The sequence below is a fragment of the Amblyomma mixtum genome, chromosome 10, assembly GCF_055824585.1.
Source record: "Amblyomma mixtum isolate Tamu chromosome 10, ASM5582458v1, whole genome shotgun sequence".
NCBI classification, from domain to species: domain Eukaryota; kingdom Metazoa; phylum Arthropoda; class Arachnida; order Ixodida; family Ixodidae; genus Amblyomma; species Amblyomma mixtum.
The window spans coordinates 1,066,054-1,091,881 of record NC_143021.1 but is presented as its reverse complement, the minus strand read 5'-3'; the positions used below and the strand labels follow the sequence as shown (position 1 = coordinate 1,091,881).

The 25,828-nt window shown below is 45.7% G+C and overlaps 1 protein-coding gene across 4 annotated transcripts in view; it reads right to left on the bottom strand.

Moving 5' to 3' along the window:
* LOC149324964 (F-box DNA helicase 1-like) overlaps positions 1–25,828 on the bottom strand; it is a 218,746-nt gene that overhangs the window by 127,263 nt on the left and 65,655 nt on the right. For 3 of the 4 annotated variants that reach the window (XM_089562718.1, XM_089562715.1, XM_089562717.1), the window contains exon 5: positions 7,425–7,609. In XM_089562718.1, the coding sequence (XP_089418844.1) occupies positions 7,425–7,609 (185 nt within the window). The remainder of the gene's footprint in view (positions 1–7,424; positions 7,610–25,828) is intronic. The other variant, XM_089562716.1, reaches the window with a different exon arrangement.

The window sequence follows — 25,828 nt, the reverse complement described above, 5'->3', positions numbered from 1 at the left end:
CACCTTGAGCGAATAACATTTGTGGAACTCTTGTTGTGTGCAGTTTTGACCAAGACCTACTGAACTACAGGCGGGGTCCTATGGAGCAGCGTGCGCCAACTTTCGTTAGTTTTTTGGCCGTTGAGGATGCTCGGTTGACCTGTTCATCTGCTATGATCATCATCATCATCGTTGGCCATTTTGTGCATGCTGTTTAATACATATGTTTTGTCTTTCTCTGCTATCTTAGCATCAGCAATGAAAATAGCCATAATAACGACCTTTTTCGCTCTGGAAGAGTATAAAAAAACGTCTTCCTTTTTGTCCACTTTCTTTTCGTTTCCACCACCGCATAGATTAATGGATGATAAGGATAACATGGACAAAACTGCCTTGTGTGAAATTAAATGATGAAGGAGGCCATTTTCTGTACAGGTACACATTAGCGCCACGCATCCTAGTGGCAGAAGGCATCAACTAAAACATGCGCACTGGAGCCGGGCCACTTGTGCAGGTCTGTCGTTCAGTCGGCCTTGGTTTGGACCTCCTCAAGGATGGCACCGGGGCGTGCGCGCAACCACAACGCCAGCTCTGCGCCACGTGTATGCTAGAGCGCATGCTCGTGGCCACGCAGATGAGATCTGTACCTGCTCGCGCTTCTTCCGGCTTCCCTCGTGTCCGCACTAGACCCTCTACAGGGCGCCCCTTTCCTGATGCAGGGTTGTGTCCCAGCAGGTGTCATCGCTATGCCACAGCGCAATCCTAAGTAAGAGACGCAGTTGGAGGCTATGCCACATTTAGGTCTCGCACAGGTGGGCTCCCAGCGACCACTCCTGGTTCAATGCATTCTCTCTTTTCTTCACGCAATGGCCTTGCGTGTTCAAGAAATATGCTTTCGAAATGCCCACTACACCATTCAACCTTTTTCTTATACCAGAAGTATTCAAAGTATCCGCTCCAAAACTATTAGAAGAAAATCGCCATTTGTTTCAAGCCAAACAATAACTATATTCGCACATGCCTAATCTTTATGCACACGTCTGCACATTTTGCCGATCATGCCTGCATATTATGCACACGTCTACACTTGTGAAAGTGCAAACTAAATTTGGCAGCTGCTCTTGGTGAAACCTAATGAGGTATGGGCAGATGTGGATGTACAAAAAAAAAATGGCTTACCAGGAAAAAAATTGATTTGTTTCAGAGCGAGGTTCCACTCACTTTGAAAACTGACTGTTTGGGGAAAAATAATTGCATTGCCTTGTGTGATTCACTGACAGGATACTAGAAATACTTCGCTGTACCAGCCTTCGTTGCAGAGGGGCTTCAGTATGCAGTTAAACATTGATTTAACTAAGCCTGTCAGTCAGCAGTCTGCTTCACAATACGAAACTCGCCTCCTTGCACGCTAAGGATCCGCCAGTGGCACGCTTCAGAAAACTCTGAATTATTTAGGGCACAAGGAAAGGACGAAGGTAGGAAAACACAGGACAAGGCACCACTTCCAACTGATTTATTGCATGCAACAAACGTACATATATAGACATGAGTGAAAACAGCGCGAAAGAAGCCCGAAGGCGAAACGAAGAAGGGACAGGAAAGAGCGCTGAACTGGCAACTGAATTTTTATTGAGCGAAACTCGGAAAATATGTAGGAAGGCAGTGGCAAAGATAATCAGATGCAGTCAACGTCACATGGTGTAAAGAGCCATAAAAGCGATAAAAACAAAACAGGGTGACAAAGCTAACAGTGAACTGAATCTCAAAAGGGATGGTAACAAAATGAAAAAAAGAGTACACGATGACTATGAACAGTTAAAGTAACATGGTGTAAAGAGCCATAAAAACAAAAGAAACATAACAGGGTGAAAAGGCTATAAGTCAACTGAATCAAACAAGGGATGATAACAAAATGAGAAAAAAAAAGTACACTTGATGACTTGATGACTCATAGTCATCAAGTGTACTTTTTTTTTTTCATTTTGTTACCATCCCTTTGGAGATTCAGTTCACTGTTAGCTTTATCACCCTGTTTTATTTTTATCGCTTTTATGGCTCTTTACACCATGTGATGTTGACTGCACCTGATTATCTTTGCCACTGCCTTCCTACATATTGTACGAGTTTCGCTCAATAAAAATTCAGTTGCCAGTTCAGCGCTCTTTCCTGTCCCTTCGTTTCGCCTTCGGGCTTCTTTCGCGCTGTTTTCACTCATGTCACAACGAACCAACTAGCCCAGCAAAAAGTTCTGCTTGTACATATATAGGTTTTTACCGCTCATGCGCAGACAAGGCATAAAATATCAGGATGGGGATGACAAAGCGTGCTCCATGAACTTCTTTTCAGCGGTATACAGCACGATATAAGTGTCGCTTATGCAGAGGCTGCCTTTCTTTTTCATAAAAAACGCTAAGACCAGTTCCCTGGCTGTCGCATCTTTACTTTTGTCTAGAATGCGCACGTCAGAGTAGCATGGCTCATAATTCTTAGACTCGCATTTCGCAATGTGCTTCGGTAAATGCGAGCCTTCCTTCTTTTGTTCTACATTGCGCCTCATGTTCCCTCGTTCGCTCAGTGACACATCGGCCGGTTTGTCCTATGTAGGAGTGGCCGCGCGACAGGGTTATTTCATAGACCACCCCTTCCGCGCATTTCACATATGGTCTCTTATGCTTTGCACCACAGCCATGTTTCTCGTTTTCCTTCTTGCTTTCGGTACGGGCACAAAGGTCAGTGAGCTTTCTCAGTGCTGAAAAACCTAGCGGTACGTTATGACGGCTCGCGGCCTTTTTCAAGTTGTGTGCCACAGGATGTACATATGGCATCACCACAGGTCTCACCTCTTCTTGAGAGACGTCTGGGCTGTTTCTCCAAGGGCGTCGCTTTATTCTTTTGTAGGAGACTTTCATGCACCGCTGTCACGAGCGAACGAGGCTGCCGTCAGCCTAGCCAATTTCTCATTAAAGCTATCCTGCATTCTGTGACGGCATGACTTCCTGAGCGCTGATTCCACGCAAAGTAAGGCAATCCCTCTTTTAACAATCGTAGAATGTGGTGAGTCAAATGGCAGAAGGTGCTTCTTTGCACGGGGGGCGTATGACCAACACGCTCAATCTCCACAAAACTCAAGTTTCAGATCTAAAAACTGCAACACATTATGGTCAGGAAGTTCAAATGTAAATTTCAGGCCTCTTCCATGCTCTTTCATGTTGAGGAGACAGTTTGAGGAGGCAGCGGAATGTGTTTTAACATCATTAGAATTTAATTAAGCGAGCAGCTCAATTCAATTTGTGCAGTGAACAATACCGTGAGTTCGAAAGCTGCCTCGAACATCTATCGTGCCTGCCACCTCGCAGGTGACTGGGACGATGCACCTGTCTTGAGTTGTGGTCCTCCTCTTGAATGTGCCACGAGCACACCACCAACAGGACGACATGTTCCGCCGCTGCAACCCTTACTCTTCTTTCTTCCTCCCAGTCGGTGACAGCAGGATGGGGTTCCTTCAATCGCCAACCAATGATGTGAAATCGGGCCCACCCTGCTCCTCGTGTTTTCCGCCGTAAGCGCGAGTCTTTTTCCACACACGCACATCGTCCGAACGAGAAGTGAAGTTGTCAGATGTGAATCGGCCGACGGACTTTACAGCTGACAGGTGTGGCAGCACCACTGACCCTTCAGCCCTTTTGCCAAGCGTCAGGCATTCGACAAATGCGGCGCACTACTTTTGAACAGTCGGCTCCGATTTTGGGCGAGATAGCAAGGGGCTGGCCACGCAGGCTGCCAAGGCTGCGCAGACACTCGTGCCAGCCTCGCCGGCACTACCCCAGATGGCGCAGCCGGCGGTGCGCTCGCCACTGTGACCATTGTCGCATTTGTGTCTGCCTATCCGCTCTGTATGTAAAGACAGAGAGAGAGAGAAACAATTTTATTGCCGTAGAATGCCGGGATTTAGGGCAGGTGGGTAGCCCCCTGGTGGAGCTGACTTCCTGAGCCCATGTCTTTGTGGCGTTGTCTGGCCTTCTGAAGAGTTGGTTCCATCCCTCCTCGAAGCCGGGCAGCACCCCTGTTACGTACGCGCTCCAATACATGCTTCCGCGTGCACTCTGTTCAGCCACTCGCACCCATGGTACAATTATTCCTCAGGTTCGTTTCCAGCCAGCAATGAAATTTCGTAACATTGAAAGTGCAGCAAAATCTACTTTGTTACATTACAGTTGAAATGCATGGTGTTCTATGGATGCAAAGTTATGAAAACTGAAATACATCCCTACATCGAGGATTTCATTACACTGAAGTTCGTTGTCATGAAGCTCTGTAAAGTGACCAGATACAATAGCTGACCGATTTCTCAGGCTGGACGAGACAAAAGATTTTCTGAATATACAGTAGACTAGTGATAATTCAAACTCAGAACATTCATACTTTCGGTTAATTCAAACAAATTTCAAAACTTTGGTTGGCTGGATACGTTTTCAGTGCATGTTAAAGCCGCTTAATTCATACCAAGATTTCTCTTAAATTCGGTTAATTTAAACTTTTTGTCTTGCTCCGACGCACCTGGCATGCGAAAGAGCACAGACCAAGGCTGGATGAGTCAGGTTTACAGCGCTGCGTGAACTGAAAATGTGGCTCCTCCAACTGGTTAGCTCTGATGTGGCCTGAAGGGGGGCCGTGTCAACCGGAGTTGCCCCGTCGTGGCATAGTTTCGTTTTCTGGGTGTAAGGGATCGTTAGTGTACGCGGGATCATCGGAACGCGGCTGGGGCGCTCAAAGCAAAGTGTCTCCTTTTTCGGAACGCGGCCGCTCGCGAACGCGCCGGGAAGTAGGGTGTTCCCCGCCCCGCGGTACCGATTCGCGCGCGTGCTGGCACGAACGTGTATTTGTGTTTGTTTTTATTTTGTCGTGGAGAGGGTGCTTCACCTTACGGGAGCTGGAGGGCTGGCCAGGCTCTCGATAAACCAATCATGTGAACATTGTAACATGATTGGAAGCCACCAAATGTGGGCCGGGCCTTTAGGGCTTTAAAACCGGGCCCCGGAGCTGGAAGCGGGGTTCTGGGCTAAGGTGAGATGCTACGCATCTTCGGCTATGCCGAGTAAGGGGCCTCCCCTAGTATTAGCCAGTTCCGCCTTTTGATTTTGTTTGTCTTTTTGCCGTTGTATCTAACTTGTATATGTAATGTAAATAGCTGTATATAAACTGTACATAAGTATTCCCTTTATCCCTGCATATCTACTCATCGAGAGACCGTCTCTGACGGGGCACCCCTGGTGCGAAGGGACGCTTCAGTCTTCAAGTGAACAAACCGTCTCTGGCGGGGCACCTCGGGTGCGAGGAAAGGAGAGCCTGTGAAACTTTACTCTCAACTAAGACCAACTGTGCACCAGTTTGGACAATAGCTGGCGCATCAATGGTCTTTTTTTTTTAGCACGAAAGTGCTACTTCGTTGTCAAAGATGAAAAACCCAAAGTATATGGAAACCTCAGCAGCGGAGGCCTTGCGCACCTGCTCTTTTAACAGGCAGAACCGGCCCCCCTTTCCCCTCCCTGCCAATAGCGGCGAACGATACGATTCTGCGTGCGGTGGCCTCTGAGGTAATGTTGCCTCAAGTGCTATCGCATGTTGCATACATTAAAGCCCCATAATTTTTTTTTCTCTGAGAAGACCGTACTGGCACAGATGTGCGTTCCACTCGCCGCATGGCCCTGAGCGTCGATAATGTGCATTCATAACGAGCTGCTCGTTGTCTGGTGAAGCCTCCTTGCATGGATACCGCCACGTGTGAGAAGGCTCGACAAGTGTTGCACCAATGAAGGAGGCTGCAGAAGGCCTCACTGTATCACAGCAGTTCTGCTCTGACAGTGGGCACGCACTACAAAATAACAGAATGGCTAAAAAACCGTCATTGTTGTGCAGTTTTTCACTTAAAAGCAGACAACCACTGCCTATTTTTTCACCAATTAAATTTGCAGCAGTGCGAAACTGTTTCAGGAAGTTTTCTGTAGCCATTCTTCAGGTGATTTGAACCTTTTTTTCGCCCCTTGAGGTTTTTGCTCTTTTGCAAAACCAGCGCATTATTGATAATTTTTTTTTTTTACCACACTAGATTAAACACACTTATCACTGCCTGTCACTCGTATTTTATGTTGTGCTAAAGCATTTAGCTACATTTTCAGAGAGAAATAGATCCAAAATACTATTCCTTACTTCCCTTCGTTACCTTTGCATACAATACTGCAATGCAAAGAACCACCAGCTTCTCCCCATTCTTCCTTGTGTATGGACGTCAACCTACCTTCACCCTCGAAGCGTCTTTCTTCTCCGCCCCCTCAACCTCTTCCAGACTCTCTCACAAACAGTTTATTTCTCGTCTTACCTACTGCCGTGCCATTGCCCGCCTGAATACCGACGCCTCCCAAGCCTCCCGGAAAAGCACCTATGATCTCTCCCACCGTTCCATATTTTTTCTCCCTGGTGATGAGGTACTGCTGTGGACTCCAGTGCGTACCCCGGGATTGTGTGAAAAGTTCTTGAGCCGTTATATTGGTCCGTATACTGTACTCGAACAAACGACCCCGGTGAACTATCGCGTTGCCCCTGTCCATCCTGCTAATGATCGTCGTTGCCGAGGTGCCGAGATTGTTCATGTTTCCCGCCTAAAACCCGTCGCCCTACTGTGCTATAACCTGCGCCCGGGCCGGTCGCTTTCGTATGCGAGGGGAGAAAGTGTAAGCACAACATGCGACCTTCGTCTTCATCTGTACGTATCCATCGTCATCGCTCATCTTCTTCATCGAAGGGTTGGTCGCCATATTTGCGGGTGCCATTAAAGCTCGCTCCATCCTGCGCTCTGTTTCCCGTCTCACAGTATGTATTTGTATTGATAGAGCAACTTGCCTTCAGTCTTGGATCATATTACTGATAATTCAAACAAAAATCTTTGGTCCCTTCAAGTTTGAATTAATGAGAGCCTGCTGTAATCCAACAATCCAAAAGATCCACGAATTTCAAGAAATCACTTTACTGAGATAAAACTGACTTGAAGAAATGGTCAATCTCATTCTCTACCATGTCCTGCCCGCAGGCGATATAAGCTTGTATTTGAGCGAGAGTTGTGTTTGCCGCACATGGCATGAATACCATCAGTGTGGCCTGCAGGTGATGCTGTGAACCGTGCCTTGAATGGGCAAACAATTCTGTGCTCCTGGCTTGCATTTGTGTGTTGGCCTGGAGAGGCAACACTGCCCCGTACTACAAGGGGCCGCAAAAGGGAGTGTGTGTGCTCCAGGGGGCCACATTCAGCATCCCCAGTGATGAAGAGTTGAATAAAGAGAAGAGAGGGGAACGGACTTCCTTTGCTCTGGTCGTCTTGTGCAGTTTTTCCCTTTCTCTGGGCCATGAATGACCAGTGCAAGATAAGGCCCCGACAGTGCAGGGTGTCTCACCCGTGGCAGGTGCCCCAGACGAGCTGGAAGTGGAGCAGGAAGGTGGCCAGGCAGTAGAGGGCTTCGCTCAGGGCCAGGGCGTCCGCTCCCCCCACCAGGAACAAGGCCCGCACATCCCACACGCTGCTGGAGGCCGCCACCACCAGGGCTGCCACTGCGCTCCACCAGGGCCGCGCGCCCGCCTGCTGCCGCCCAGCCACCACAGTCAAAAGGAGAACGGGGACTCCGAAACATCTAACACACATCCCTCTCAACAGCAAAGAAAGCAGCATAACCCCCTGTGTGATGTCGCCAAAACTTCGTGCTGGGCTAGTTGGTACGACATAGTTGAAACTTGGTTCAGCGCAAGAGACGAACACTGAGAAAGGAAACGACACACATGGAGTGCTACTAACAACTGATTTATTGATGACTGCAAGAAACACATTTATAGTAGTTCACACACATGCGCACATTCGGGTGGCTCCAGGCTACTTTAAACAGTTTTACATGGCTCACACTTATCTAAGCTCATCTTATGTCTCTGAAGAAAGCGCAGGTAACAAGATAAGGTAGGTAACTCTGAACATGAAGATGACAAAAGGAAAAGATATGGAAGGAATATGAACGAAAAAGTTTACGAACGAAAAAGTTCATTTCCAGTTCTACTTCAGTCATGTTCGACCAATACTTGAGTATGCGTGTGTTTGTTGGGATCCTCACACAGCTGAGCTCATAAGCAAATTAGAAAAAATCCAGAACAGGACAGTCAGATTTGTTCTTAGAAATTACAGCCGGAAACTTAGCATAACACAAAGCAAACATGAACTTCAATGGCAAGAGCTAAAGGAAAGTAGAAGAAATGCTAGATTAAAACTTTTTCATAACATTTATTACTCTAAAAGAGGCATCAACAGCGAAAAGCATATCCAGGCACCAAATTATATATCGACGCGACTAGACCACGATTTGAAGGTCAGGGAATTTTCTCGTAGGGGTGACGTTTTGCATTACTCTTTTTATTGTTAGAACTGTGTGAGAATGGAACAGTCTGCCATCAAGCACTGTGTATATTACGATAAACGATGCTTGTTACCATGCGTTGAGATAATATGTAGAGTGACAGTTAACGTTTGTAGCCCCCCTGCTGTAATGCCCTGCGGGCGATGCAGGTATCCAATAAATAAATAAATAAAGTAAATATGATCATTAAAACTGACGGAGGTTGTTGTGATTCACTTGAATAATGGTGCTTGCTTCACACCATGACCTCCCAGCGGCCGTTTGTGATGATGATACCCGACAAAAGTTTGCACTTTCCGTCTAGGAATTTCAAACACATGAGACAAAAATACAAAAATGTGTTTGGCAGGGCTGTGCAAATACAGCAAAATCTCACTGATACGTTCCTGGTTCATACGAATTTCCGGTTCGTACGCTCAAAATCGCGGAGATTTCAGATGTCCCTTAGAGTTACACTATATTTCTCCCGGTTAATACGTTCCTAGATAACATGATTTCCCGGGATACTACATGCAAAATTTCGACAAACTGTGGTCGTGTAACGCATCTGTTGACCAACGGCACATGTCAAAAAACATACAAGTAGGCCGAACGTAAGGGCAGTTGACGTGAAAAGCTGAAATGCAGCAGCAGTCACGCGCAGCTCTGCTTTGATATTCTCGAAAGCAGATATGCAGCACGGAATCACGAAAAATCGTCTTTTGAAGAAAAAGCAGACAACCATCGCAGATTTTTTGATCACTTAAATTTGCTGTGGTGCTCAACTGGTTTCTGTGAGGTTTTTGCAGCCATTTGACTATTAGAACTTGAGACAATGCACAACTTTTTCCCAGTGTCTCGAGGTCCCAATTAATGTGGCTTTCCTGTGAAACTAGTGCACTACTGCTGACTTTTTTAAAGCATACAAGCAGTTGGAGACCGCTGGTTGAGTACAGACATCGGTGCCTTCCACCCACATGATATGGAGTGCTAAAGCATTTAGCTACGTTTGCAATAGTGAAGCAGTTCTGAAATGCTACCTGTATGCATAGATGTCCATAAAGGAAATCACATTTAGTCTTGGACCATATTAAGAGTGCACTCCTTGAGATGATTCAAACAAAATCTCTGGTTCCTTTAAGTATGAATTATTGAGTCTGTATTTCATCAAGGCCGGACGCTGTCTGTTTATCAGCTCACAGTATTTTATGGATTTCTTTAAGTTATCGCATATACTCACGTAATGAACCCACCGGTTTTTCTCTGTTGAGAATTTACTTTAAAAAAAAATTAACGTTTGGTACTGCACTCTGCAGTTTTTGCCCCCACCTTGGGCCCACCTTCTTGAGATTGTGAAAAATCGCACATAAATAGCGGATTTAAGGCCTTTAATGCCTCATCGTTGTAAGCAGGGGTTGTCAACAGAAATATCACGCTTTTCAATTGGTCGAAATGGTCGTGACGTCGCAGTGCGCGAATTTCAAGCGGAGCCAATTGCACTTTGGCTAGTAACCATGCAACCCATTAACGGGATCGTTTAGTGATGCTCCAAGTAAGTGGGAATGAGTTTAGTGAACTGCTTAATTCACCAATTAGCCTAATTAACCTTTCTAGTCAGAGAGGTAAATAAATAAGACCGAGTAGAAAATTTGCCAAGTTGGGGTATCGAACCAGGGTCTCCGGAGTGCGAGACGAGCACGCTACCACTCCGCCATCCCAGCTCGATGGTTTGAAATGAACAAAGGTGAGTGCAGTGTCTTCGTTCACTCCCCCCTTCCTCCATTCCCTTACGCGAGGTTCAGGTGTGCACCGAGAAATGCGAGACAGATGCATTTCCTCTCCTCATTACCGACGAGCAAGGCGTAGAGCCGAATGGGCGATGGCGTTCTGTGGACTCCCTGGCAGCGTTGCAAGACGCTCTCGTGTTCCACTGTTTGAGGGGAAGCTTAACATCTTGACCACACATCAGTGACACAAGCAGCAACACCGCCCGTAAGGCTTCCGCCTCACCACACTTTAGGTTGACAAAGCCCCCCCCCCCTGAATTTTTTCTTCTTTTTCCCGTTCAGTGGCTCCAATGTGGACTGAGGTCAAGAAGATGGGCTCACGTGCCAATGTGAATGTAGTTTTTTCTGCACCCCATAAGCTTTGCCACTTGGCAACACCAGCAAGGGGGGCTGCGCCAGGAAGCCCAAGAGCAGATTTGTGGAGTGTGGTGCACAGGCTTCCTGTGGCAAGCACCACACGGGGGGGGGGCCAAACAGGTAGATGCCTCAACGACCGATGACGACAACACAGGAACAAAGCAGGAAACCATGTTTCCAGTCTGCAGGGACTGCAGAGAAGAAAGAAGGAAGAACGTTTCCCCGTTTTCAACCAGTCTTGACTGTTAAGATTACTAGAGAAATCACAGGCGCCTACGAAATGCAGAAACACCAAAACCAATGCGTAAGCACTGCATCAATTGCTCTGTGTGAAAAAGAAATACATTTTCTGAACCACTGATAACGAAATGCTCACAGCTTGCCTCGTGCAGAGTTCCAGTTATGCCTTTTATGCCATTTCATGTGTGTGTCTTCTTCCTTTTTTGACACTGTCCACCACTGTATTGAAACGGAGGCAGAGCCCCAATAAATGGCAGTTCAGCGTTGTGTCTCTCCTCATCCTCGACGTATGCCCTGCACCGATAGTGTCTAACCAACAGGCTGCCCCAGCGCCTACCTTGTCTGCACACCTGACCTTTAGGGCCGGCATTCAGCACATTCGCTTTGTCTCGTCGTGACTGGCCAGCTATCACAAAATCATCAAATCGCACCAGGACACAGCAAACACCTTTCGAAGTGAATGATGCTAAACACCACAACGACACAAACATGTCTGAGCACGTGCTTTTGCTCAAGGATGGATACAGACAGACGGGCAGATGGATGGACGGACGGATATGCGATTTTAAATTTTGACTCTCTCCAAAAAATATGCTGAAACTCTTTTCTCGTATAATGAGCCCTTCCCCAAATTGATGTCAACTTTAATAATAAAAAAAAGGTTCATTAGGCGGGTATACACGGTATTATATGGCTCGTTCAAACTGTCACCTGTCGAAAGTACTGGCTTTTCAACTGTGTTTCTGTACTTTAAAAATGACTGTATGTAGTGTGATAAAGTAGGAACTGTAGAGAAGTGTTCCCCTGGTATGTCTACACGTCCATCAACCCTTTTTTGCACACCTGGAGCTGTGGGAAAGGGACTGTGCAGTGGGAGGAGCTGCCATTTAGTCTACACATCTGCTCCCACATTTTCTCCGATATGATGATATATAGTTTGGCCAAGAAGTTTTCTCAGCATTGGCTGTCACCATTTTGAAATTTATAGGGTTTTCACGTGTTGGGCATCTAAGGATAATTCCCCATGCTTTATTTTGTTTCTCTTTTTTGCTTCTTTACATTCTTGTGAATATTAAACATTATGATTTTGTCACACCACTACTGAGGGCCGAGGAACAGACAAGCCAAGGCATGAATTTGGGCCTGCTGGTTATCCATGAAAACAGCTAGCGCAGGAAGCGGGACGACAGAAAGAGAAGCATCTTGAATAAACAGCGCGAACGACGACAAGCACAAGAGACAAGGAAACAGACGACACAGCACTGTGCTGAGGGTTTATTGCTGATCATACAAGTATAAATACATAGATGTCGGCAGTGTGGAAAGATATACAAAGTGCAAAAAAACCCCCCATAAATGTGACAACAGCAACAGAAGCACCTTAGAAATCAGCAGAGATTATCAGCCCCCAGGAGTGACAGCTCTTTTTGCAGTAGTGTTAGCGAAGGAGTGCTGATACATGCATTTCCCGGCTGCAATATGTTGTAGGCTTTCATAATTTCCCTCGCAGTTTTTTCCCGGCAATGACTGTAGTTTCACGATATAGCGGTACGCAATGTTCTTTCTCTTTCTTTGCCCATTCAAAATCTCGGCAATGAATACCGAGGTGACTGGAAACTACTTTAGAGACTTTATAGCTGTGTTCACTCAGCCATTTATTGATACATTGTCCCGTCTGTCCAACGTACTGCCCTCCACAGGGCAGAGGGATATTGTAAACAACCCCCTTATCACAAGGGACCAAGCGTCCGTTTCCTTGTCTCCTGTGCTTGTCGTCGTTCGCGCTGTTCATTCAAGATGCTCAACCAACCAGCCTGGGCCAAAGCGTGTTCAGAGAGAGAAGGCTCGTGGTGTGTCCTCTTTCTGTCGTCCCATTTTCTCCTCCGCTAGCGGTTTTCATGTTCAAACAGATAAGCATGCAGCATTAGTTATACAGGCTGGGAACATTTCTCTGAGTTCGTAAACACCCGCAATCACCCCAAAAAAAAATTTTCCCCATAGTGGCAACTGGCATTTTCCGGAACAGTGCCCAGTCAGTCAAGTGTAACTCCCAACGGCAAGGTCTGCACAGAACGACTGATGGTGAGGATGATAGGTTAACAACGACTGGCAAATTATCACTGCCGTGACGGTCATCCCGAATGTCCCATTTAAAACTGGTAAAAACAGATGGCAAACTAAAACGTAAATCCAAGCATTTCATTTTTCCAGTGCTGAATTTAGTAGGCAGACATTACTGCACAGAATAAAACCTTCCGAAATGCGGCCTCTATTATCAGTTTGTTCACTCCCCCCAAGGACGATTATGATACCCCCGATGCGAAATTTCAGTGCAGCTCTGTCTGCTTAGGCTGTGTGAACGGCAGGGTCCCCTCAAAGGCGCCACCCAGCCTCTCCTTTGGCACCGCGAACTTAGGAGTCCTCTCGATGGCAGCGATGAGCTTCTGCTTCGGTGGCACAAACCACCGTTTATAAAGCTTTTTTAGTTTCGAAACTTCTCCTCCCGAAGCGGCCGCGATTTGCGCCCAGCCGCTGAGATGGCGCTGCAGTCGAAGTTTGCGCCATGCTCGACGCTAGCTAGCCACGCTGCGGTGCAGCAACGTCGCTGACGCTCCGGTAGCCGTGCGCATTTGCGTCGCGTTTTCTTGTTATCAAGTGATCCCGTCGTTATTAGCTGAGTGTTTGTGCACTAGCTTAAGCAGCTTTCGGTGTGTGGTTGGGTGCGGACGCTCATGGTGTGGGCCCAACCTGCAAGTAGCGTGGGCTGCCGAATGTTCTCGAACGCCAAGTTCTGGATTTTTTCGCTGTCAGAGGGTAGGTGGTGTGCGTCATTTATCTTCTTTAGAATGTGCTAGGACTGGCAACCAAATGCCAACATGTTTCGGGCCGGGATGTACCAGCGGGTACCGGCGCAACGCGGAGAAGAGGCACTTCTTTTCTCCGCCGACCGATCCAATTCTCCTTGCAAAATGGTCGAGAGCGATACCCCGTGCAGACAAGGTGTCGGGGAAAACATGCAAAGTGTGCGACGCCCACTTCCAAGAGGGGATATTGTGAAGTCATATATGCATGTAATAAACGAAGAAGTGAATGAAATTGAGCGCGGTGTATGGTCTATAAGCAGTGATGCAATTCCTGCCATATTTCCTAATCTCCCGCTGTACTTATCCCCAAATCGTAAACGGTGAAAATCTCCGAAAAAGAGAGCAACCGTCTCAAGAAACGCAGTGGCAACGCAGAGCGACGCTGCAGAAGATATCGATATCGAGCGAGAGCAACCAGAGCCCGTGCAAGTCAGCTGCTTGCATGTTAATGAGCTGGTGGAGAAGAGCGCTTCTTTGAGGTTACCTCGTCAGTGGAGATAGGCAGCTCTTGATGATGAAAATGGCACCGATCACAGATTGTTTTTTACAATGCAGGATTGGAGGCAGATGTATATTCAGTACTCAAGAGTGTCGTAGTTCGCGAAGACATGAGTTGTGTTGTATCTGCCCGCGGAAAACTGGTGCCGACGCTGCCCATGGATTTTGCAATCACTTCGTTAGAAGACGTAGAGGCAATTGTGCAGGTTGTACAAACTATGCAAGCCTGTCATGGTTGCACCTCTAGCGGGGGAGGAACTATACCACAAGCAGTGCAGAGCTGTGACTGTGGTCAGAAAAAGGAGTCTGTATATATATAGAGAGAGAGAGAAAGGAATTTTAATGAGGGAAAGGTGGAGAGGTCGGCTGGTGGTAACATGGCCCTGGCCTGCTACTCCACAGAGTCTGTATATAGTGTGCGAAAATGACGAAGGACCTCAAAAGAAGTGGACTGAAACCCAAGAAAAAGGTGTGCCTTGCAGCACCCGTTTTGAGGAAGAGGCTCATTCGTGCCGCTGGCAACGTAAAAAAGCAAAGCTTGCGTAAATGGTGAACGAAGTGAAAAGGAAGATGCCTGAAAGTGTGTGAGAGTTTTAATAAACTATAATATGCTAATGCAACTCCACTAAAGATGTGTGTGGGATTTTTTTTCTTATATAAGTATATACCAGAGGCAGCAGAAAAATGTCAGCATAATATCTGTCGGGCAGCTCTTACATGTGCCTCGAAAACTAAGAAGTCGCTTTATGGAACCTCTCGAGACTAGTCTGGGGGGTTCTTCTAATCTTTAATAAAATTGGGGCGGACGTTCAGGCTTTGCAACTTCAATTATTGTTAAATCCTGTCTTGCTCAATTTCGCATTTCGAAAGCAAGAGTAAAAATTACTCGCGACCAATGGGATTGATACAGAGGGGTAAGGTCACCATTCAAGCGCAATGCGATGGAAACGCCGCATTCTACAGACACACGAAAGCGACTATTCTGCACAAGACGAAACGTAATCACTGATGCCCATCTTTTTACAAAACACTGGCCGCTTCTACGCAGACGCAGTTTAACTCCTTCAACTTACGAAGCGCAGATAATGACGCCACGAAGCGTGAGCAATGTCTTCGGTTAAACGCCATGCGGGAGGACAGCGAAACGGTACGCATCTGTAGCAGGCGACGCACTTCCATGGCGCAAACTTCGACAGCTGCGCCGCGGTGGCGGGCGCGGCGGCGGGCCGCATGCTCCCTGTTGGCACGGCGAGGAGATGCGGAACTGAAAAGGATCTATAAACGATGGCACAAACAGCAGGGTCCTCTCCGCAGCGGCGTGTTGAGGTATTAAGTTGGTCTCTTGTACACATAATACTACTGAGGAGAGCGAATTTAATTGATCTGTTATGTCATTGCAATTTTTTCAAGGTTCCCAACAGTTTCCCAACATTCACCTTCCAAACGCGTAAGCTCACAGATCTTGAAGACAGGGGCAGGCGTTCTAATGTAATTGTCCACGGTGTTAAAGAAGAACCGGATGAAACAGAAGAAGTCCTAAAACGCAAAGTCATTGGTGAAGTATTTTACGATAAACTAGGTGTGAAATGTGAATCCGTTGGAAGAATTCACAGGCTTGGCAAGGGGAGCGAGAAAAGACCCGTAATAGTTTTCTTTCAGGACTACAATGAAAAGACGGCAATCTTCAAAAACGTCAGCAAACTCAAAGGAACAGACTTTTGTGTCCAGAATGATTACAGTCATAAGACGCTGAAAACGCGAAAACTGTTATGGGAGAGCTCAAAATTGGATAGGGACAGTGGAAAAAAGTTACTCTCATACATGACAAACTGCACATTGACGGTGATCTGTTTGTATGGGATGAAGTTCAGAACGACCGCAAGCTAATTAGGAAAAAACAAATAAACTCACCCCAAACTGCTCCATGACTTTCCCATGAAACATGCACCAGGCTACTTAATTTTAACGCCCGCAGCATCGTAAACAAGTCTGTTCAGCTTGAATCTGTCCTTCTTTCTTGCAACCCGCATGTTGTTATTTCCAAAACATGGCTTAGCAGTACTGCAAACGATGACCTTCTAATCGCACCCAACTACAAGATATACCGCACGGATAGGGAGACTAGGGGAGGTGGTGTAGCTGTTATTGTGAACACCGACATTGAAGTCACTATTTTGCAGAAAATTTCACCTATTGAAACTCTGTGCCTAAGAATCAGCCTGTACTGTTTGCAGTGTACAGACCGCCAGATTCGACGCCTGATTTTTTGTTTCAACTTAAAACGCATATGGAAAAATTCCGCAACCAGAAACTTATCGTGGCTGGAGATTTTAATCTTCCCGATATTGATTGGAGTCACTTACAATCGGGCTTCGTTTCTGACGGTTCTTCTGGCATTATCTTTGATATCATGTTTTACCACAATCTAATCCAAGTTGTGCAAGAACCGACACGTGTTACTGCTTCGTCATACTCGGTTCTTGATCTTGTTTTTATTCCCCGTTTTATAAATAACTACAATGTTTCAGTTCATCCTCGGATTTCTGATCACCAGATTGTTTCAGTCACTTTTCCTTACAGGGTACTCGACCTAATCACGCTTCCATGCTTAAAACTGTGGAAGATTGCGCTCATGCCGATGACGTCAGCATAATAGATTACCTAGATTCTCACCTCGAAAACTTCTCTGGTAATGACATTAATGAGCTATGGAAAAAGTTTAAAAATGTATGCTTCTTTTGTCTTGACAGCTTCGTCCCTAACAAAGTAAAAAAGACTGCTAAACGTAATCCATGGATGACTAGGCACATAATACATTTAAAAAGGAAAGCGAAGCGGGCAAGAAATAACCGTACAGCTTCACATGGCTTTATCCAAATTCGTCCCTCCCTTTCCAATGCCATTCAGTCAGGCAAACACTTTTATTTTAACACTACCTTGCCTAATTTTATCAAATCAGATCCTGATAAATTTTGGAACTTTGTGAGTGAACGTAAGAAACCTATTGAGCACAGTTCACATGAAGAGACCTTAATAACAGATCCTGAGGCTATTGCATCACATTTCAACCGCCACTTCAGCACTGTCTTTTCCATCTCTAAACCCCTTGTGAACACACCTTGTGATACTCTTGACACTAACATTGTTTCATATGAGGGCATTGTTAATATGATGTTAAGGGGGGATGCTAGGCTCAAGAGTCAACTTTTGAACTACTGCATCAATGTTCATCAAATTTTCAGCGACTGTTTATCATCTGCTCATTAGACTATATTCAAAGTTTCAATGCGCTAGCTCAAACAGACAAAAAGTTATAGCTCTCATATTTAGCAATCATGTGTCCCAACTTAGGAAAACTATCATCTCAAAAATAATGGAGATATATCAACTGTTTGTAATTAGATATCTTCTAGATGGTTCATAGTGCAAGATAAGACCACTCGCATGCTTTGTATGCAATTTCTATAAAAATGTCATCAATCTAGAAACAAAGTTCAATTTTTTTGTTGTCATTACATGTCAGACATCTCAAAATATTTTCTGTTAGAAACTATTCAGCACCCTAAAAAGTATTTTATCTTGTTCCTGAGAAAATTTCAGTCTAGAAACCACCTTGAAAGCATCTTTTGGCAATGTAGTTTAGAAATGATAGTTTTCCTAACGGTTTTGTTTCCCCAAAAAGTGCAAACTCAGAAAAATGAGTTCAAAGATTTGAGAACATGCTATTTTATTTTGTGGTAAAAAAAATTAATCAAAGTGCCCTGTTCCATAGGTCAGGCCCTCCTCTTCAACGCGACGCTGTTCTGTGGCAATTGCTTCAAGCCTTCTTTTCTTTTTCTCAGCTTTAGAGCTGTCCATCGCCCTTGCCTTCGCTCGGGCAATGCTTTGATGGGTTGCTTGTTGGACGTGCTTCATCGTCTGGACTCCATGTTCTAGTTCCAGCTTGTCAAATACTCTCTTGATGCCACGTGCACCCTCATTAAATTCTAGTACAGCCAAGGCTGCTGCAGTCTCCACGGTTCTCAGGGATGCAAATTGGGTCTTCGGGCACTTCTTCCACACAAGCGCATTGAAAGACTCGTTTGCATTCTGTGTCTGCATTCTTGAGCATCGTGCAAGGAGTTCTGGCTTACTAAGCCGGTTGTAGAGAGGCACAAGCTCTTTGGCAACGTCTCTGCTGAAAGCTGGACGACGGGGTCTTGGCACTGATGGCTTACCAGCTTCAACTAGGGCTTTGTGCCGCTGGGCTCCGGCGTTTCCTCGCTTTCGTCGGCAGGACCCTGGCAAAGTAGCGCGACCTTCCTTTCAAATGTCCTCAATTGGCACTCACCACCATCAGCAGAACCAGTAGACATTTCCATAGGTGACGAACCACCATCGGAGCTTGAAGGGTTCGCATCGGCCGCCGGCAGCAGGCTTGGGCTTGGCGAACGCAGAGGCAGACGCTCACTTGCTGGCGGTCGCCCAGTGCTGTTTAGGCCTCTTGCTTTCGTCGTGCGTTTTCGCTTCCCGAAGCTTGTCCGTGTCGAAGCCTTCGTTGCGGGCATCTTCGGGTCACACCACTGGCCACCCGATGATCGCAATAAGCTCACAGAAGGAAGATATATCAACACGTAGCAAGCGTCGAGCGCAACCAAAGCGGGAAAGACTCCAAATGGCGCGAAAACAGCGTTGGTTGGTCACGTGGTACATTTCCGCCAGTCCGAGCTCCTGTTTCGGTTTTCCACCCACTGCTTCGGTTCGAGCTCCTGTTTCGGTTTCTGCGGCCAGTAATATGCCTTTCTTTTTTAGTTCTTCGATAGTTGCCATGCATAGTCTCGATGGAAAGTATTCCGTCACTAAACGGCGCGAAAAACAAACTTTCTATCACAGGCATTCACTTCACGTTCGGTTTTTTGCCCGCATCGCGGCCGCGTCTTGAAAAGAGCGTTCACAGACGCCTTCGACGGCAAATGCGCCCCACCGCGTCGTGAAAAGAATTCATTTTCTTCTTTTCTACTTCTCCGATAACAACCAAACTTGGTGAGAATATTCTTCATTAAACCAGCAATCCAAAACAACTCAAGCTTTAAAACACATTTTTTTTCCGAAAATCGGTATTTTAGCCCCGCATCCCCCCTTAAGGTTGAAAGTAAAATCATCCCCAGGACCAGATGGTATTCCAGATGCATTTCTTCGGCGCTATGCAGAGCAATTAGCAAGGTACATTGTATTAATCTTCCAGCTTTCAATCAGATCTTCCTCTATTCCAGATGACTGGAAGATAGCGCGCGTAGTGCCTGTGTTTAAAAAAGGCAACCCACTCTCAGTATCTGATTACCGCCCTATTTCCTTGATATCATCGACCTGTAAAATGCTTGAACATATAGTGAGTACTCACATCTCTGACTTCCTAAATAATCACAAAATTCTGTCTCCATTCCAGCATGGCCTCAGAAAGGGGTTTCCAACCACAACACAGTTAACAGTTGTTCATTTTTTCGCTTCTGTCCTCGACAGAGGTGGACCAATAGATACTATATTTTTGGACTTCAGCAAAGCCTTTGATCGTACTCCGCATGACAAACTTATTTTCAAATTAAAGGAGCTTGAACTTCCCAGTTTCCTCATTGCCTGGATCTCCGCCTACTTAACCAACCGTTCTCAGTACGCACATGTAAATGGTTCAGACTCTGGCTGTCTTCCAGTCTCTTCCGGCGTTCCGCAAGGTAGTGCTCTCGGGCCACTCCTCTTCCTGATATTTTGCAATGATATAGTTAATGTGATCCACGATCCCGTGAAAATTCGTCTCTTCGCTGACGACTGAGTTATCTTTACCCGAAGACCAGCACGCACTTAATGTTGAATGCTTCGGCGATTGAGGGTATGCGAAATAAATAAATAAATAAATAAACTAATTAACATACTAGAATGGTGCCAGGAGTGGGGCATGCTCCTAAACTCAGAAAAATCTGTCTTGCTTCGCATAACCAGGAAAAAATACCCGCTTCAGTACACTTACTCTGTCCAGGACCGCAGTTTAACCGAAGTGAAGGAATATAAATATCTCGGCATTACACTAAATAACCACCTCAGCTGGAACACACATATTCTGAACATCTCCTCTTCAGCCTTTCGCAAACTATGCCTGCTCAGACACAAGCTTAAGGATGCTCCCGCTCATGTTAAACTTCTCGCATACACAACTCTTATAAGGCCTAGGCTTGAATATGCTTGCACAGTGTGGGACCCCCATACGATGTGCAATATTAATGCTCTTGAAAAAATCCAGAGACGGGCAGTGCGTTTTATTTATTCCAAATTCGGTCGCACGGATTCGGTATCTGATTTAATGGCAGAAAATGGTATTGTCACTCTCCAAGCAAGAAGAAAATTCCTCCGTCTTAAATTTTTATTTCTTTTACTTAATCACAAACTCGCACTTGATCCTAGCCCTTACGTTTGCCCTCTTACCACTAGGCAGACGTGCCCTCTCTTTAACGCCTCACTTGGCAGGGACTAACCTATACAAATTCTCCTTTTTCCCTAATACAATTGCAGACTGGAATAATCTGCCTGCTTCTTGCCTCCTGTCTTTAGATATGCTGGAATTAACATAGAAAATCCTCTGAGATTGGGGGTGAATGACATAGAAATAACTAAGGTAGTCAAATCCCTGGGTGTTTACTTTAATGAATACATGCTGTGGGATGCTCATATTGAGCATCTACAGACCAAGTTGTCTCGTACAGTCGGAATTCTTAGAAAACTGCAATATATGCTACCTGAGAGAACCAAGCTTCTTTTGTATATCGCACTGTTCGAATCCAATATAAGATTTTGTAACTTAATCTGGGGCAGCACTACAGCCACCAATAGAAACAAGCTGTTAACGGTACAAAAAACCGCGCTGAAAGCAATAGCAAATGTGCCTTCTTTTTCGTCTTCTGGGCCTTTATACTCAAAATATAATATAACTGAAGTTTCCTCGTTTTATGATTTTCGCCTCCTCCAACTGTACAAATCCTTGTCCGAACGTCGAATGCCGTTCTTAGAAGAAACTATCAATTTACGCGAAAATAAACACTCCCATCTAACTCGCCATCATGAAGTTTGGTATGTTCCACGTCCTCGCACTAATTACGGATTTCAGACACTAAATTACGCCTTACCTACTTTGCTTAATCAGTTTCGCCTACCCAGCTCTTCCGCTCATTTACCTTCGAACCAACAGATGAAAACTTTATTTTTATAATATTTGCTAGCCTTGCCTTTGCGATGCCTTGATTTCTCTTTGTGCTGGAATGTGTTTGCTTTCAAATGCCTTTTCTTTTTGTATGTCATGTAAGATATATTATGTTCATTGCTTTTCCGGTTGCGGATAAACCGTACATTCTTATTTTTTCGATTTATTTTTTGTTATGTTCAAATTGTGAACTAAGTGCTTTGTATGTATGCTTTACACGCTTTCATTATCCCTGCCGCCGATGTAGTTTGGGGGAAGGGAACGTTGTCAAGCTGCAATATTGCGGCTGTTTTTCCCTCCTCCTCAGCCATGTGATTTTCTTTACATGTCTGGAATAAAGTTGACTTGACTTGACTTAATAGCTATGAAATCTTGCCTCCTGTCAGTTCTTTGGTCTCGGTTTTGACTGTGTCAGTTTTTTTTTTTGTGCTTATATTTTATGTGCAGTAATAACCGTTTCAACTGGACTACGCAATATGTTGATGTGTTTTGTAACTTGTGCTGTCATGCTTTTTTATTTTATTTTTTTTTTTTTAATTTTATGTAAACATATGTCACTCCTGCTTGGGCGCTCAGCCTGCAGTATGTTCAAAATAATAAATAAATATCCACTATTTCGTTATATGTGGACTATGAAAGAAAAAATGCAACTATCGGCAAACTGATTTACTGTCGCTGGAAGAATTGTTCCAGCGTTCCAGTGCGGACTTCAGGATTGCGGACTTCAGGATTGCGGCCTCCACGCCATCCGAACGTGAACTCAAGTTCTGGTCGAACTCTGAACTGCCATGGAGCATGCGCAGAGTGTCAACTGCTGCAATGATCGCTGCGGAGGTCACTGGCTTACGGGCAGAACCAGAGTCATCGCTGTCGGAGGCGCTCTCCACCGTGGTCCCCCGTGGTCCATGACACTCCTGGCAACTTCGTCAGTCGGCAAGTCCTCGGGAGCAACAAGGTCGGCTGCGGCGAAAACGAAGTCCATGTGGCTCAGACCCGAAGGCGGCACCATCAGCTGTGGCAGCTATGCCAACCCCGGCAGCTTCTGCCCCCACCGCACCCACGCTGCTACTTCGGGAGAAGCCAGCTCTCTCGAAGCAGTGCACGATGGTCCAATGCTTCACATCCCTCCAGGCTCCGCTTGCGAACAAAACAGCCTTCACCGAAGGGACTTTGACGGTGGCCACGCTGTCAACATTGCTAGCGTCGGTCATCCAGCGCCGGTAGTGGACCTTGAAGTTGCCAATAACCTCCTAATCCAAGGGCTGCACCTTGGCGGTAGTATTTGGGGAAAGGAACAGTACCTCAACAGCGCTGAAGTGTGCGTTGACGTGATGCGCACTGCAATTGTCAAGCAACATCAGCCCCTTGCACTTCCTTCGGACCATTTCAGGCCACTTGCCAAAAATGTCTCATGTTATCCATGCTTACGTACGTCACTGGCATAGACAGCATCTTGGTGAAGCCACGCGGTTTCTTGGATTTGCCAACGACCAACAAGTTTCTCTTGTCCGAACCGGCTATGCTTGCGCAGATCAGCACAGTTTTTACTGTCCTTTCTGTGCATGCGCATTTGCCTGTCTTCGCCGTGAGAGTCTTCATTGGCAGCAGTTGGAAAAACACACCGGTTTCTTCATCTGCGTTGTAGATATCCCTGTCGCAATATGTGAGAATCCGATCGCGGTGCTCGGCCATCCACTGCTGGATGGCCGATGCTGGATGGCCCTCACCAACAAACGCAGCCTCCCCAACAATGTTTTTACACGTGATGCCGTGCCTCTCCTTGCACTGCTGGGGCCACCCATTTCCTGGCTGGAAGCCTTCGTGACCGAGAGTGAATCCCAAGTCCCTGGCCTTCGCCAGCATGATCAGTACGCTGAGTGGAATCTTCTTCGATCACATAGCCAGGAAACACTTGTAAAGCGCGGCTTCTATGTCACTGTATGTGGCGTACCGGATCCTCTTTCGGTCCCCGCTGCCAGCGTCATTGTTAAGAACGGCGTTGATCTTGCTACCATTCTCGATTATTGTTAGAAGTGTGGACTGCGCCATTTCATGCTTCCGTGCCATATCCTCCATCAGTTGGCCAGGCAGGCAGAGGGTCGTCCACTCTTAGTTAGAATGTCACTCCATGCTGCCAGCACCCTGCGGTGCACCTCTGATGGGCACCGCACAGACTGTCATCGCACAGGACCAGTGAGAACCGTCGGCGGAGAGGCCGCATGTCGTCTGCTACATCATCATCAGCCTCTTTTAATATTCCCGATGTTCGCTGGATTAACAAACTGCCCGTATTTTCATCACAGGGCTCTGTATCTCTGGCTTTTAGCGACCTCCTCCTCACCCCACACGGTTTATTCCAGTTTGCTGATACTCCCACTCGACGATATGGCGGCTCTGCTAGCACCCGCGATCTTTTCTTCTCAAATACAAGTTGCTTGGTAAATTCTGTTTCCATGTTTCCCGGCATAAGCGATCACGATGCAGTAGTTGTGCGAGCTGATTGTCTGCGGCCGCATACTTCAGTGAAAAAACCCCGTAAAATTCATTTCTTCGAGTGTGGAAATTATGCTCAAATTGCACTGGAATTAGAACAATACTTTGAATCATTTGTATTCAGCAGCACTACATCTAACGTCAGTGATTTATGGTTGATATTCAGACAGAAGCCCTTGCTTCTTTCTGAGCAGTATATCCTGTACAGATTGTTACTCCAAGATAAGAACATAATAAGCCATGGATCACGAACAGTGTCAAATCACTTATTAACAAGAGGAAACGTAAATTTAAACAATACGTGCGATGTCCAGATCAACAGCTATACAAATTGCTACAGGACTAAGGCGATGAAATTACAGTTCAAATCAAAGCGCCCAACAAAAATTACTTCTGCAAACTTGACTCAAAGGAGAAGAAAAACCCAAAAAAACTTCGGAAGTGGGTTAAGTGAAACCGTAAGGACAACGTCGGCATTCCAACAATTACCCTTAATAATGCCACAATAAATAATGATACCGATAAGGCAAATTGCTTTAATGAACACTTCGAATCAGTTTTTGCAAGAACCGCACCTAGCCAACTGCCGGCTTACTCAAGCTGTATTTGTGAACCTATGCCTGACATCTTCATTGACAAGTGCGGAATATACAAATTGCTTGAAAAAAAAACTCTGCCTCTCTCATAACCGAGAGTAGAGTAAGCATGAAATGTTTACGGGCATAACACGAAGCGTATGCGGACACGATGAGAAGCAGGCCTGACAAGAATATGTATATGCGGCGCGTTCGAAACTGTGTAAAGCATTGGACCATCGTGCACTGCTTCGAGAGAGCTGGCTTCTCCCGAAGTAGCAGCGTGGGTGCGGTGGGGGCAGAAGCTGCCGGGGTTGGCATAGCTGCCACAGCTGATGGTGCCGCCTTCGGGTCTGAGCCACATGGACTTCGTTTTCGCCACAGCCGACCTTGTTGCTACCGAGGACTTGCCGACTGACGAAGTTGCCGGTTCGAAACTGTGTAAGAGGCGAAAGCGTTTTCCACACCACCTTTACTGCCTCTGTGGCACTGGCGATGTCACCACCGGATTACGTCACACATAATTTATTTATTTATTTATTTATTTATTTCATAATACTGCAGACCACTGCTTGGCCCAAGCAGGAGTGAACTTACAATGTTACATAACCAAAAGAATAAAATTATTCAATATTAGCAGCACACGGAAACCAAAAGAAAAAAACCAAAAGAATAAACTTAAACAATATTAGCAGCACACGGATACAAAACATACATATAAGCAATATTAGCAGGTAAGTAGACGATTTATCGCATCAGAAAAATTTTGCGAGGAAAAAACATATTCCGGTAACGAATTCCAATCTTGCACTGTTCTATTGAAAAAACTGTATTTAAAACAGTTAGTTTTGGCGAAAAGGGGAGTAAGTGAATGTTCACGAACGTTCCGAGTCCTTCTCACTAGAGGACGCTTAATGCACTCCGGAAGCTTCATTTTATTTTTACCTGTTAAACTATTAAACAAGAATACTAATCTATTAATCTTTCGACGGATATTTAGTGTAGGAATGTTATTTGACATCATTAACTGCGAGGGAGAGTCTTCCCTTTTGTATTTTCCGTATATAAACCTAACTGCTTTCCTATTGACTTTTTCAAGGACCATTATGTCCTTTTTCGTGTACGGGTCCCACACGTCTGAAGCATATTCAAGTAAAGACCACACACAAGTTTCGTAAGCCAATTTTTTCATGTGTGCTGGGGCAGTTTTTAGCTTTCTTCGTAAAACCCATAGCTTTCTCAATGCGGCTGTAGAAATATTAGTAATGTGTGACGACCATTTTAACTTACTGTCGAATTGATGACGAAGTAATGACAAATTACGAATTAGTGACTAATGACTGATTAATGACTAAATACTATATAACTGCTAATTAATGGCGCT